We start from the raw sequence: 12549 nt of genomic DNA on the forward strand, positions 1-12549 counted from the left end.
CTGGTGTGGCATTGCCTTACAAAAGTACTCTGCTGTTTATCATCTCTTCTGATTTTTTCCTGCCTTCTGCATGTTCTCACCTTATGTAAAAGGATCATGGTTTCAAAACAATCCTGCCTGTGTGCACATATAGGAACAAACCGTGATGTCTTAACACCGTTGGTTTTGCAAGTGACTGACCTGTTTGAGCCTAGTAATATATTTAAATCTTTCAGAGAGTTTTCCCAAACCAAATAAGATCAAGCTAGTAAAAAGCCAGGCTTCACCATCCCAGGTAAAAATAACTAAGTAAATACCTAGGAAGTCTCTTAATTCTTAATGGAATAACAGCTTTGGTGACTGATTTTGGTTATCAGATTACCCTCTGAAAATAACTTCTGTGCTATACTTGCAATTGGCTGTAGAAGAAAAAGAATACACTGTGTGCTAAATATAGCAAATAAGATTAGAGTTAATATTTAATCCCAGAGACCTTCTTCAGGCTATGGAAAAAAAATAGCAGCAGTTAACTGTCACTAATCTTATCTCCTATTTTTCTAGCATGTGTTTGATTATATAACTTGTAGTGCTGGGAACCCACGGGCTGAGTGAAAAGTTGGTGGTTTGTTGGCTACATGCTTGAGCGTATTAGGCAACGTCAGGGCTGAGATGGATTAAAAAGCTCTACGCGTGCCTTTAGACTGCAGTAGCAATGCTGAAAGGCCAGTAAAACAGGTACCGAAGTAGACCTGCTATGAAACAATAACTGATTCATCTGGAGTTCTGCAAGAAACTCTTACATTTCTGCTATTTTTCCATCCAGTTGTTCTAAATAATACTTCGATATTTGATATTCAGCATGTGAGGTTTGATTCAATCCTCCTTTCTTCCTTCCCCAAAATGGCTTATTTGAATCAATGATTGGAGATTAAAGATGAGGGGTTTCTAACTGTTCTTAGGTGCCTGGTGATGAATTTAACCTGAAAATCAAAATACTAAAAATATAAACCGTTAACCTAAAAGCAGCTTGAATGCTTCCCAACAAACCTATCAGTTGGCTCCTATTGAGTTTTAACAAGTCTACTCAAATGTGTAAAGATAATAACATGTGCCTGCACTGCTCTGTCAGGACTTGTGATTCTCAGTGGGTCTGGAGGTCTCACCACCTAAATTACCCCCAATTCAGTTGGATTTAGAAACGAATGTTCTGCAAATTTCATTGTATCCCTGGAGGGGAGGAGAGGGCTCTGCCCTCTCACGCCACCACCAATGAGTTTGTTCTTTGCATGTGCCCCAGGTATGCTTTATTTGGAAAGGAACAATTGCATGTGCATTTGCTGTTGAACTTTATTGCTCTTTTCTAGCAGATCATTGGCACTGTGCCCTCATTAACACAGAAATTAGCCCTGGAAAAGTCTACTAAATTAAAGCCCAGCTCTGCAGAACAAGGTTGCGCTTTGTTAGTTTTCCTTTGCAGTACTCATTCATAAAGTATCCATCATCTTCCCCAGAAAGCCTTCCAAGATCGCTCTGAATTGACTGTTAGGTTAAGAGTTGGGAAAAAATCCCTACATTTTAATTTTTTTTGCTGCAAATGCCAATAGCGCCCCGTAGCAAACTAGACAGTTCTTCTCTGTTCTTGATGTTAGTTTGCATCAGATTACTGTAAACATTTCCTTGCTCCATTTTAGATACTGCCTTGCCAAGTTGTACATTCCTACATGTTTACAGTGATCTTTCCTTGCCCTTAATCACTTTTCCCCTCTTTAAATTGAAGTCAGACTTTGCTGGCATTTTTGCAGGGGTTGACCTTCCCTGCTCCAGATGCAGCTTTTCATACAGATGCCATTCCGAGCAGGGTTACCAGACATCCATGTTTCCTTTGGAAATAACCTTCCCTCCCACCCCCCCCACCCCCCATAAGAAAAACTGTCTGTGCAGAATTGGGGGATTTTGTCTATTTGTCTGGGATTTTGAGACATCTGGAAGTCTGGGCAGCTCGCTAATGAGCATGCACTGATGAACTCTGCGGCGCACAGTGATTCCAGCCCATCCACAGAAATGTCAGCCCTGTGCGTGTGCTCTGAGGCCACGTCTCGTGTGCTCAGAACAGCACGGAGCCCTCCATGGCATGCCTGATCAGCCCTCATGGAGGACACGGATAGAACAGGGAGCCAGACCGAGTTCACCCCCAGTGCTCCATCTCCCACGGTGCCTGTGTGTGTACAGCTACGTTTAAAATAGAATTTCTGACCTAGAAGTCCCTTACAAAATGATGGTGTTCCCAATGTGGAAGTGAGCTAACCCTCCTCCTAATTTTAGAATAGTACAGGCCCAGAACTAGAGGAATGCTTTGCTAAGAATGCTCTATTTGCATCTGTAATGCTGCCTCCTTTACTAGCATTTATTTCTGACTGTCTCCTTAGTTTCTTATTCTCCCATCCGACAGTGATCAATATTCTTTTCCTTGAATTAGCCAGTTTTTCGTTAATGACCAACAAAAAGGGAAGGCAGAGAGTCTAACAACAATACAACTATTTCTCCTAAAGGAAAAAGCATTGCCCGGAATGCATCAAGGAAATATAATGAGAGATGATGGAGGAAAATAAGGGAAATATTTCCTCACAAGGAGGTTTTAAGTAGAGTCTGGCAATGATCTCCCAAAGGAAGTAGTGGAAGTCTGGTCACTTAAATCAATTAAGACTAAGCAGAGCATCGCACTCCTCATGACTCTGTAAGGAGAAAAGCAATGTCAAACTGAACTAAAATAGACTTTGCGTGCTTATTTTCTGCAGGGCTGCTGTCTGTGTTTTGCTGGTAAATTCAATATGGCTAATGCTGATTAACATCTCTTGATGGTGATCATATCGTTGCATTGTTTCCAGCTTGTTCCTCAATAGCACACACTCACAAGGGCATGGCCATACAAAACACGTCCCCCAGCTCAGCTGGCTGGGTCTGAAAGACAAGAGGCAGATAAAGGGCAGGACAAGTTGTTTCCTCTCACCTTAACAGTGGTCACGCTTGTTATCACCACAACACTGGATTGATGCAGACCTCCCTACTGCACACTGAGCACAGTGTACCTGCAGCAGGATAGCAGAGGCAGGAGCTGCACATGGACTTGGTCTCTTGGATTGCTGTAGAGCAAGGTGTGCCAGATACCTTTGGCAGGGCTGCAGTGCCCATGTCCTCTGTGCTCTAGATGGGTTTTAATGCATACGAGACTAGCTGGGGACAGAAGCAAGACAAGTAAGTGCTTTATCCTTAGTCTTGGTGGGCTGTTTGGCATGCTCCAAGTACAAAGAAGAAGTCATCTCATGCCCTGCTTTGAAATATAAGGGAAAGAAATCAAGCTAGGATCTTTGCTTTTCTCTCTGTGTAAGCATTGTTGTTTTGTGTGTATGCTTTACTTTTTCTCTGCCTGGTTTTCTAGTAGCCAGTCAATTCCATTTAAACGGAATTGGAAAAAGGCAAAGGATTGAAAGGCAGGGAAGTAGTAACTTGGCATATGAGCTTGGACAGGGAGCCCAGTGGAGGTTCCCACAAACTGATCTGCCTGCTTAAACGTTAATTTACACAGAAAAGAAGGTTTAAAAGCAAACAACTCTTGGATATCTTATTTTCAATCGAGAATAACCCCCGGGATTGTTGCTGGCGTGGGTTTTTACCCATCCAACAAAGGTCTCTCTCACGTGTAAATGAAGACTGTTGTAGCAGAGAAAATATCTCTTTCCTTCTGCAAACGTAGATCGACTTGTTTTCACTAACTTTTTTCACTTGGGATGCATCAGTCAGATCAAATAATTTTAAAAGACTGTCCTTATCTCTTGCTGGAGAAATGCCTGTGTGGTGGTAGTACGTGCAGCTTCAAAGCCTTTTCTTTCCCAACGTGCAGTGTTCATAGTCATGCTCCAGTGGCTCGATTCCAGCCTTCCTGCCAGAATGCATCAGATGCGAGCAGTCCCAAAACTGGTGGGGCCGAGGCAGGGAACCTGCCACCGGAGCCGAATCAATATTTAGACAGCTTCAGGCGGCAGAGCTTGCGCTGGCTTTCACACTTGGCAGCAAGCTTTGCACCCGTTTGTTTCCAAAGTTATTGTTTGTGCAGTTTCAGGAATTGGCACTAGAGAGATTTCTGCCTGAGGGCAATGACAAGTGCCGCGTGCTTGAAAAGAAACTCTCCCCCTTTGGATCTGAAGATTGTGAGAGTGAAGGTTGTGTCACTGGGTAATACCTCAAAGGAAGTCAAGGCACACATTTGCTCGGAGTTTTCGTCATCCTTCACATGAGGCATCTGCTGGGCACCATGGGGAGCTCACGGCACAGCCTCGTGCTCTGCTTCCGACTCTCTGACAGCTCTAACAGCTGCCTTGCTGCTGTTTGTTATCCTGGTGATTTACCTGGAGCAAAAGCCTGTGCCAGCGTGGGAGACAGCCTTGCTGCGGGGTTTAATGAGTCAGCCCCAGGCTGTGCAGAGTGCCTGTGCTGGGGCGGCAGGCAGGCAGGTGAAACCCTGGCCCAGCGCAGAAAATTATTTTAATTTGCTTTCCAGCCATTCCACCTAGTGGCCAAGTGCCACCACTGCCAGGAGAGCTGTGTTTGTGCTCCAGAGTCCCTGCAGACCTACGCTGCTGCCGAGCTTACAAGATATGCAGCAATATGTAAGCCCCCACACTGAAGATCTTACCATCAGCCTGCGAGTAGCTCATTAAGTTCCCGAGCAATTTTGTTAATCATGCTGCATAGATAAAATGCAGATAGGCCTTTAGTGAGCTGATAATCTAACAAATAGGCAGAAAGTGTAACACTGATAAAGCAGAGATTGGTTTAATAGCCAGCTGTAAATCTTGGCAATTCTGTACCAGAGGCATATTGTAAAATAGGAATGTGCAAGTGTGTAAGTGCGTGCATGAAAATGCACTGCTTCTTAAAATAGCAGATAGAGCAGTAATACTATGGATGGAATAGCTATTGGGAGCAATTTTAGAGGTGTTAGAAAATACTTTTCTCCCCATCAAAATCTGCACCATTTGTGGTGTCTTCATAATCCACCATCATAAATACAGATCTATGAATAACAAAGGCTTGTTTCTGGAAGTCAGGATTTTCTATAAAAATCTCTGAACTCTAGCACTGCTCCTGAGGCAATATAGGGCTTTATAGGCTTTTCATTGAGATGAACCAAATTATTCACTCAGATGCACTCCAGTCAGGAATTAGACCTTTGCAAATTCATGGCCTGATGGCTCACCAGCCTTTTGAGTAGCTTCTTTGCTCAGTGGCATTAATTCAATTGGAAGAATAGTAAAAAGCAACTCACCTTCAGGGTATCCCATACCATCCCAAATATACCCTTCTGAGGAGCTGGGAAATGGGAGTTTCAATCCTCACAGCCTGAGGGGAAGGAACTTGGTCTCCTACTTTCTAGGTTCCCCTTCTGTCTTTAGGCCATTTTGCAAAAAAAGGAGGCAGCAGTGCTTCCTCTTCTTGTTTGTTTTAATAGAAGAAACTGAGCTGGGGATGCCTACCAGAGACATTGCATCCAGAAGGAGGTTGCAGGCTGTACGTCCCAACCTCACACAGACATGCAGGTGTTGGCTGTGCTGAATCCCATCTAGAGGCCTTTGCCTGGTATGCAAAGCACAGGGAGCTCAGATAAATTAGTGCTACTTGCGAGAAAGGCAAGAAGGTGTCTCAGTGAATTGAGACTGAAGGGACTTACCAGAGTCATGTAGTAGGTGGTTGGTGCAATGGGAAATTGAGTTGTGGTCTTCTCAACCTTGTGGCCAAGACACTGAATTTTCTTGTGCAGAAAACTTAATCCTTGATGGTGAGATGTGGTTCTGAAGAAGCCTCTTGCTGCTTCATGAAGAATAACTTTTCCAATCTCTTTGTTTCATACCCACTGGGAGAAAAAAGTTAACAGACGTTAGTGGCAGTCAAAGTATTTTTGTCACAAATAGACAATATGTATAGTTTACTATGTGGCTTAGCAACTTATCTGATAGCTGTATGTAAAGATACAATGGTAAAAAATGGGGGAGGGGGAAGTGTGTACTTTTTAATGCATGGTATATCAATGTAATAAATGGATTACATACATAGATTTCCATACCATAGACAATATGGAAAGAAAACAAGATGAGTAGCAGGGCTTAAGTCAGACCTGGAACAGCTGACTGGAGATCACTCTCCTGGAAACAATTTTTACTCTTTCTACAAAGAAAATGGTGGGAAATTAAGTACTGAGGTGGGACTCAGAATAATTTATATTATTTGAACTATAAATATAATTTCTTTTCTGTTAGCTGTACCTCAGGCTCACTAAAAGCGGGAACAGTATGAGGGGAATAATCTCCATGGGATGGAGGAGAGTTATGCAGTCTGTACTTACCTATTATGTATTCAGCAATGGTTTGCAAAAAATTGAGAAGAAAAAAAGGAAATGGGTTGCTTCTGAAAGAGGTAGAAAGATGCCTTCTGTTGAATTTTGCTGTAATACTAAGTGTTTCCTTCCCAAAACACTTTCTGGATTTAAGTGGTATCTTAAGCTTGAAACCACTCTTTGTTGGACCTTCCATCAGAACAGAAGAATCAAAATTGAATTGGTGCTTTCATGATTGGGTGCTGCAGCACAGTTCAAATGAAATCTATTTAAGACTTAGCAGTGTCCAGGCTAATTTTGTCAGTCTTTTATTAGGACAGAGACTTAGTTCATAGGTCTTCAAGATGCTTAGGAAAAATAGTGCTCAGTTCAACCTGTACAGTGCTGTGCAGGAGCAACACAAAGGGTGCAGTGCTAGTTCCTGGATGTAGCATCGCTGCAGGTGTGACAGAAAAACAGCTGGTGTTGAGCAGTATTTATTTCTGAATGCCAGATACGTTTGTGTGTCTAACCACACGATGAAGGACCTGGGATGATAGCAAGAGCTGATGGTAACGCTGGCAATTTCCCTCTCTCTTTTCACAGGTCACTGTCAGGGGGTTTGGTCCATTGTTACAGTTCGCCTACACTGCTAAGCTGTTACTCAGCAGAGAAAACATCCAGGAGGTCATCCACTGCGCAGAGTTCCTGCGCATGCACAACCTGGAGGACTCCTGCTTCAGCTTCCTCCAGACACAACTGCTGAACAATGAAGATGGCCTGTTCCTGTGCAAAAAAGATACCACCTGCCAGCGCATGCACGATGAGGAGAACTCCGATGGAGACGAGGAGGAGACGATGGAATCGGAGACGTCAAAAATATCTTGCCCAAGGGAGAGGATGCACCAAGAACCCTTCAATTTTGAAACCACTGTTGCTGGAGCAGACAAAAGCGAAGGGATGCTGCCTGACTCTGACATGCTGAGAGATAGCAAGGACAATTTGGATAAAGATGCAGTAACACGGTACCCCAGATACAAGAAATACCAGCTTGCTTGTACCAAGAATGTCTACAACACATCACACATCAGTACCTCAGGTTTTGCAAGCACATTCAGTGAAGAGAGCTCTGGAAATGGCCTCAAATCAGGACTTGCTATGGGGCAGATAAAAAGCGAGCCTCAGAATGAAGAGAACGATGAAGAAAGCATCACACTTTGCCTGTCTGGAGATGAACCTGACATCAGGGATAAAGAAGGGGATGTTGAAATGGACAGGAAACAGCCAAGCCTCACTTGTGTCGACCGGCCAAAAAGTGGGTCTTCTCCTTCTTGCTTGCGGTCTTTCTTCAACAGAACAAAAAGCATAGATTTGGTTGGCTTCCCCAGCACTTCCCAACAGCACTTTGGCAGGAGTCCAGCATGCCCTTTTGAAAAAGGGACAACTCAGGGTGACCACAAAACTGACTATGTCCCTTTCACGGGGAACTATGGACAGTCCCATGCCATGCAGAAGGATGCTTCCAACTTCACCGTGGGATCACCACTCAGGGGGCCCGGCTTTGAGACTCTGTGTAAGCAAGAAGGGGAACTGGACAGGAGGAGCGTTATATTCTCTTCAAATGCTTGTGACCAAGTAAACACTTCGGTGCATTCATATTCTGGTGTGAGCAGCTTGGACAAAGACCTCACTGAGACTGTGCCAAAGGGTCTGTGGGCTGGCAGTAGCCAGTCTCTCCCCAGCTCTCAGACCTACTCGCACAGCGGACTGACAGCTGATCACTTGCCGGGAAGGATGCGGCCGAACACCAGCTGTCCGGTGCCAATTAAAGTTTGCCCTCGCTCTCCTCCTCTGGAAACCAGAACCAGGACCTCCAGCTCGTGCTCTTCCTACTCGTACGCAGAGGACGGCAGCGGCGGCTCTCCCTGCAGCCTGCGTCTGTGCGAGCTCTCCTCTTCCCCTTGCTCCCAAGGCCCCCGATTCCTGGCGCCCGAGCACCAGGAGCCCGGCGTGGTGGGGGATGGATTGTACAACCCGGTCCGAGCCCAGATTAAATGTGAGCCATCCTATGGAACAAACTCCAGCGATGAGTCTGGGTCATTCTCAGAAGCAGACAGTGAATCATGTCCTGTGCAAGACAGAGGGCATGAGGTAGGGATTTAAGATAAGTACAAATATCACAGTTGTTATAACCCGATTAATTGCTCCTTGATTCTCTCAAATGACTTTGTATTTCCCCAGCACTTTCTTTGTTTATAGAGGCAAAAAGTAACTTCTGGTTATTCCCCCACCAGCTGAGTGCACATGGTTGACTTCACATTAATAGGTCTGCTTGACCTCCGAGGTGTTCAGCACTTCTAAAAATTTGGGTATAGGAAAACAGCAAACTGCTGAATAATGAGAGTGCATTGATGTGCTTAGGAGTCTGCCAGCAGTGTCCTGTCTTCCTCCTTCCCTCACCAGCTTCCGTGGCACAAAGAGCTGCTCCTTATTCTTAATTTGCTGAGGTGGTTCCAGCTCCACCAGGTATTGCTGCAGATGTGTTTGCTCAAGCTGTGCCTTTCCTCACACCAAGGGTTGGGCACGCTGCTTGAAGAGCCAGGCTGCATGTTGCCAGCAGAAATGTGAAATTACTCAAACAATTGCATATCTGGCCACCCTGTGCTGTGGGAATGGCATTCAAGTCATCTTCACACATGTATGTGTGTGTGTGTGTGTGTGTGTGTGTGTGTGTGTATCTTGCACGTTCAGGTACTGGGTTTTGCCTCTATTATGTGACAGCTTGAGATCATGTCCCCTGCCTGTGACATTTTGTTGGGTGGTGAGCTGTAGCAGCCATGGCACGAATGGTTTCAGAGAGAAGTTATCCTTTAATTTCCAGGATTGTTAAGGGAATGACAAGAGAATGATCTGAGACTGAAGAGCAAGCCGTCAATTTCCATATAGTTCTCCCAAAAGAAGGAGGAAAAAGAGGGACCCCCTCTAAAACTAGAAGTGGGCCAGCTGAAGGTGCTGCAGTGATAACTGACTAACCACGACCAAATTTTTCTGTGTGAAGTCACTAGTTTGAGAGCAGACTTAAGGAGATGTGTTGTGGAGCCCAGAAAGTGGAAAAGACTGGATGTTTATTCACGAAGTTTCATTAGGAATCTGCATGACCTAGAGAACATCTGGGTGAAATCACATATCAGGTTCTGCTAGTAGTGATAGAAGTAGTGCTAGTAGTGCTCTCCAATGAGAGCTTGTGCTTCAGTGTGGGGAGCAACGAGTGCAGCTTTGGGGTGTTCATATGCTGAGAGCACCCAGTTCAGAACTCTGTCAGCTTAGTTATGGAATGGAGATGAAAAGCATTCATCATTTATTCTGTCATTTATTCTGTCCCTCAGTCTTTATTCCAGCTACATCCCAGGCTTTATTCTTCAGACAGATGTGGGTGCTTCCTTTAGCTGGCTGCTTAGCTTTAAGAAAGGGCTGAAGAGCCTGGGGAGCCTCTAGTTGTCTAACCCCTAGTCACACTGGGCCAGTGATTCTGAGAGGACAGTTCTTCACCCTCATGTCGTAAGCAGGGGATGATGCAGAAGGGAGAGAAGTCTCTCTGGGAGGCTGTCTGGGATAATGTGCAGGAGATCTCATTTGGGAAGCCCTACAGAAGCTCTTTTTGGGTATAGGTGGGTTACTCAGTGATGTCCTGCCTTTACAAGGGGCAGAGGGCAGCAGGGACCAGGGACCATCCATTTCCACCCATGTGTGCTGCTTGTTCAGCATGAGGCAGCACAGGGGGCAGAGGTTAGACTTTTGAGTTTTGATAATGAATTAGCTGTCATAATTACCTAATTGTGTGGAAATATGCTGCAGCAAAAATGAGCCTGGAAGAGTGAAATTAGAAGGTTACAGGAGACTGGTGGTGGTTTCCTAGAAAAAAAGTGTGTGAATATGTGCAGGAGGCCATGGATGAGATGAGGGACACACAGGGAGCAAACAGGCAGCTATAGGAGGCTATCTGGGTGTGCTGCTGGCAGGCAGATATCTGGCTCTGAGACAGAGCTAGGAAAGGTTTGCTCCACTCCTGGTTTTGCTGCTGGTTTCCTCTGGGGAAAATTTTCTGAACTGTGCTGAGCAAGTTTTCTCCCTGGGACTGCTGATAAGGCTTTTTTTTTTTTTTTTTTTTAGCCCAGGGCATTTTGATTAGGACTGTTAGGCATTAAAAATGTAGGGAGGAAATTAATGCTCTGTGAGGTTGCACTGCACTATCCTGAACAAGCCACGGGTAAACAGATCACACCAGTGGTTTGGTAGAGATTTTGTTTAAAAATTGATCTTCTGAAGGTTGTTACCAATACAAGAACAGACTTTGCAGCCTCATTAAACAATACTGTATTAATACAGTGACTTGGGGTGTGTATCCTGCAATGCTGCAAGATCTGCTGCTGTGGAAACCTCAGTAAAGGGTATCTCAAACCAGACAGTCGAAAATATGTAAGAGCAGCAGGAAGTTCTTGTATAAGTTGCTCTACCTGCTTTTAGCAGTTTGGCTGTGATTAAAACAGCAGGAGAGACTCACAGCTGTCTGAAATGGACAGCTTTCTGTTCCTCACCTCCCTGCAAGCTGCATGGGAATCTTTCTCCATTCCTGAAATTGTTGCTTTGCCCTTCCTGTCCTGATGACTACACAGACAGGTCCCTTTCCCCCTCCATATCAGAACACACAGTGTTTTCTGGGCTTCTATTCAAAAAGCACCTGATAAGATATCTGGGGGTGACATGCTTGCCCTTCTGGAGAATGGCCATGCAGGTTCTTCTGCTGCAGGTCATCTTTCATTGGGGTGGGATGGCCTGACAGGAATAAGCCTGGTGGATTCTGACTGTCACTTATCTCACAGGGCTGCTCAGTTCCCCTGGAATTTGGACCCAGTTGGTCTAAATTTGGCTCCCAGAGTACTGTTGCTGCCAGAATTAATGTCACAAACCATCATTTGCTGGGGTATTGATTGTGTGAGAAGTAGGTTAAAGATTTCTATCTGCTTTTTTCAGGCATTCTGCTTTCCCACAGAGAGATGCCATTCAGAAGCGCATGGCCAACGTTGTTTGGTGCCAGAAGTGGGGTGCTAGGGCTCAGCATGATGCTGTGTGGGTGAAGGTGACCCCACCCTGTGATGAGCCTCTGTCTTATTGAGGGTGCAGATGACAGTCACAGCTGTCAGAGGAGGTGGCAGTCCTTGGAACACTCCTTGGTAAATCTTCTCCAGGATGTCCTTGCTTATTGCTTCCCTTCCTGGAGCCACCAAGACTCTTCTGCATTTGTTAAGGCTTCCTGACAAAAGCAGCAAGTGGAATGTAGGGTGTACCCATGGTACAGAGTTGCAGGAACAGGGCTATTACTTGAGCTATTGGGACTTCACAGAAATATTTAATAGTTTGTCTTTTCACTCAGCTCTCAGGCCTCCACAGGTTGTGAAAAATCAATTACTGAGATATAATACTAGAGAGAAGACTTAAAGCTCAGTGCTTACCGGCAGGTACTGACAATCTTGCTTAAAATAGCAACAACAAAACAATAAGCCCTGAAATAATGAATTGTTGAGAAGGAAGTAGTCTGTCAATCTGTTAACCTACTTAGGAACAGAAACTTCTGCACTACCTACTTTTCTTGGCATTCCTTTTCTTCAGCAAGGAAGAGTTGAGAGTACTTAAGAGTTTTTATCTGCTAGAAAATTTGTAAAAAATACTGTACTACTAAACCAGTTAAAAAGAAATCTCAGCTCAGTCTAATTTGATAACTGAGTTTTCTGAGGAAAAAAATAAACAAGGGTAAGAGGAGGTAAGAGGTGGAGTTTTCCAAGAACTATTACTATCTAGAGAATGGCATTTAATGTCCTTTCATCTGTATTTCAAAAGAATTTGCCACCTGGGTTAGTGACTCACTTTTCAAAGGAAATTTTCATAAAGGGAAAGCTAATGCAATTAGACCTTTGAGGATATTGTAGGTAAATAACTTTCAGCAAGAGTCGAAATCCCTCCATGTTAAGTGACAGGCAGCCTCTGTTCATCTGCTGGTGCTTAGCAAAGTACTCCAAGTCAGAGCCCCAGAAAAGTGGAGTAAACCAAAGTTACTCTACCAGAAGTATGCTGTAACTATGCTGAGTTACCTAATCGGAGACTGCTCCACTACTAAATATTCCTAATCAGTGAAGAATGTTACATGG

The 12549-nt window shown here is 44.5% G+C and overlaps 1 protein-coding gene across 1 annotated transcript in view; it reads left to right on the forward strand.

Moving 5' to 3' along the window:
* BACH2 (BACH transcriptional regulator 2) overlaps positions 1–12549 on the forward strand; it is a 182799-nt gene that overhangs the window by 158618 nt on the left and 11632 nt on the right. The window contains exon 6 of the mRNA XM_014881433.2: positions 6953–8497. Coding sequence (XP_014736919.1) covers positions 6953–8497 — 1545 coding nt within the window. The remainder of the gene's footprint in view (positions 1–6952; positions 8498–12549) is intronic.

The sequence above is a fragment of the Sturnus vulgaris genome, chromosome 3 (assembly GCF_052056855.1).
Source record: "Sturnus vulgaris isolate bStuVul1 chromosome 3, bStuVul1.hap1, whole genome shotgun sequence".
Taxonomy (NCBI): domain Eukaryota; kingdom Metazoa; phylum Chordata; class Aves; order Passeriformes; family Sturnidae; genus Sturnus; species Sturnus vulgaris.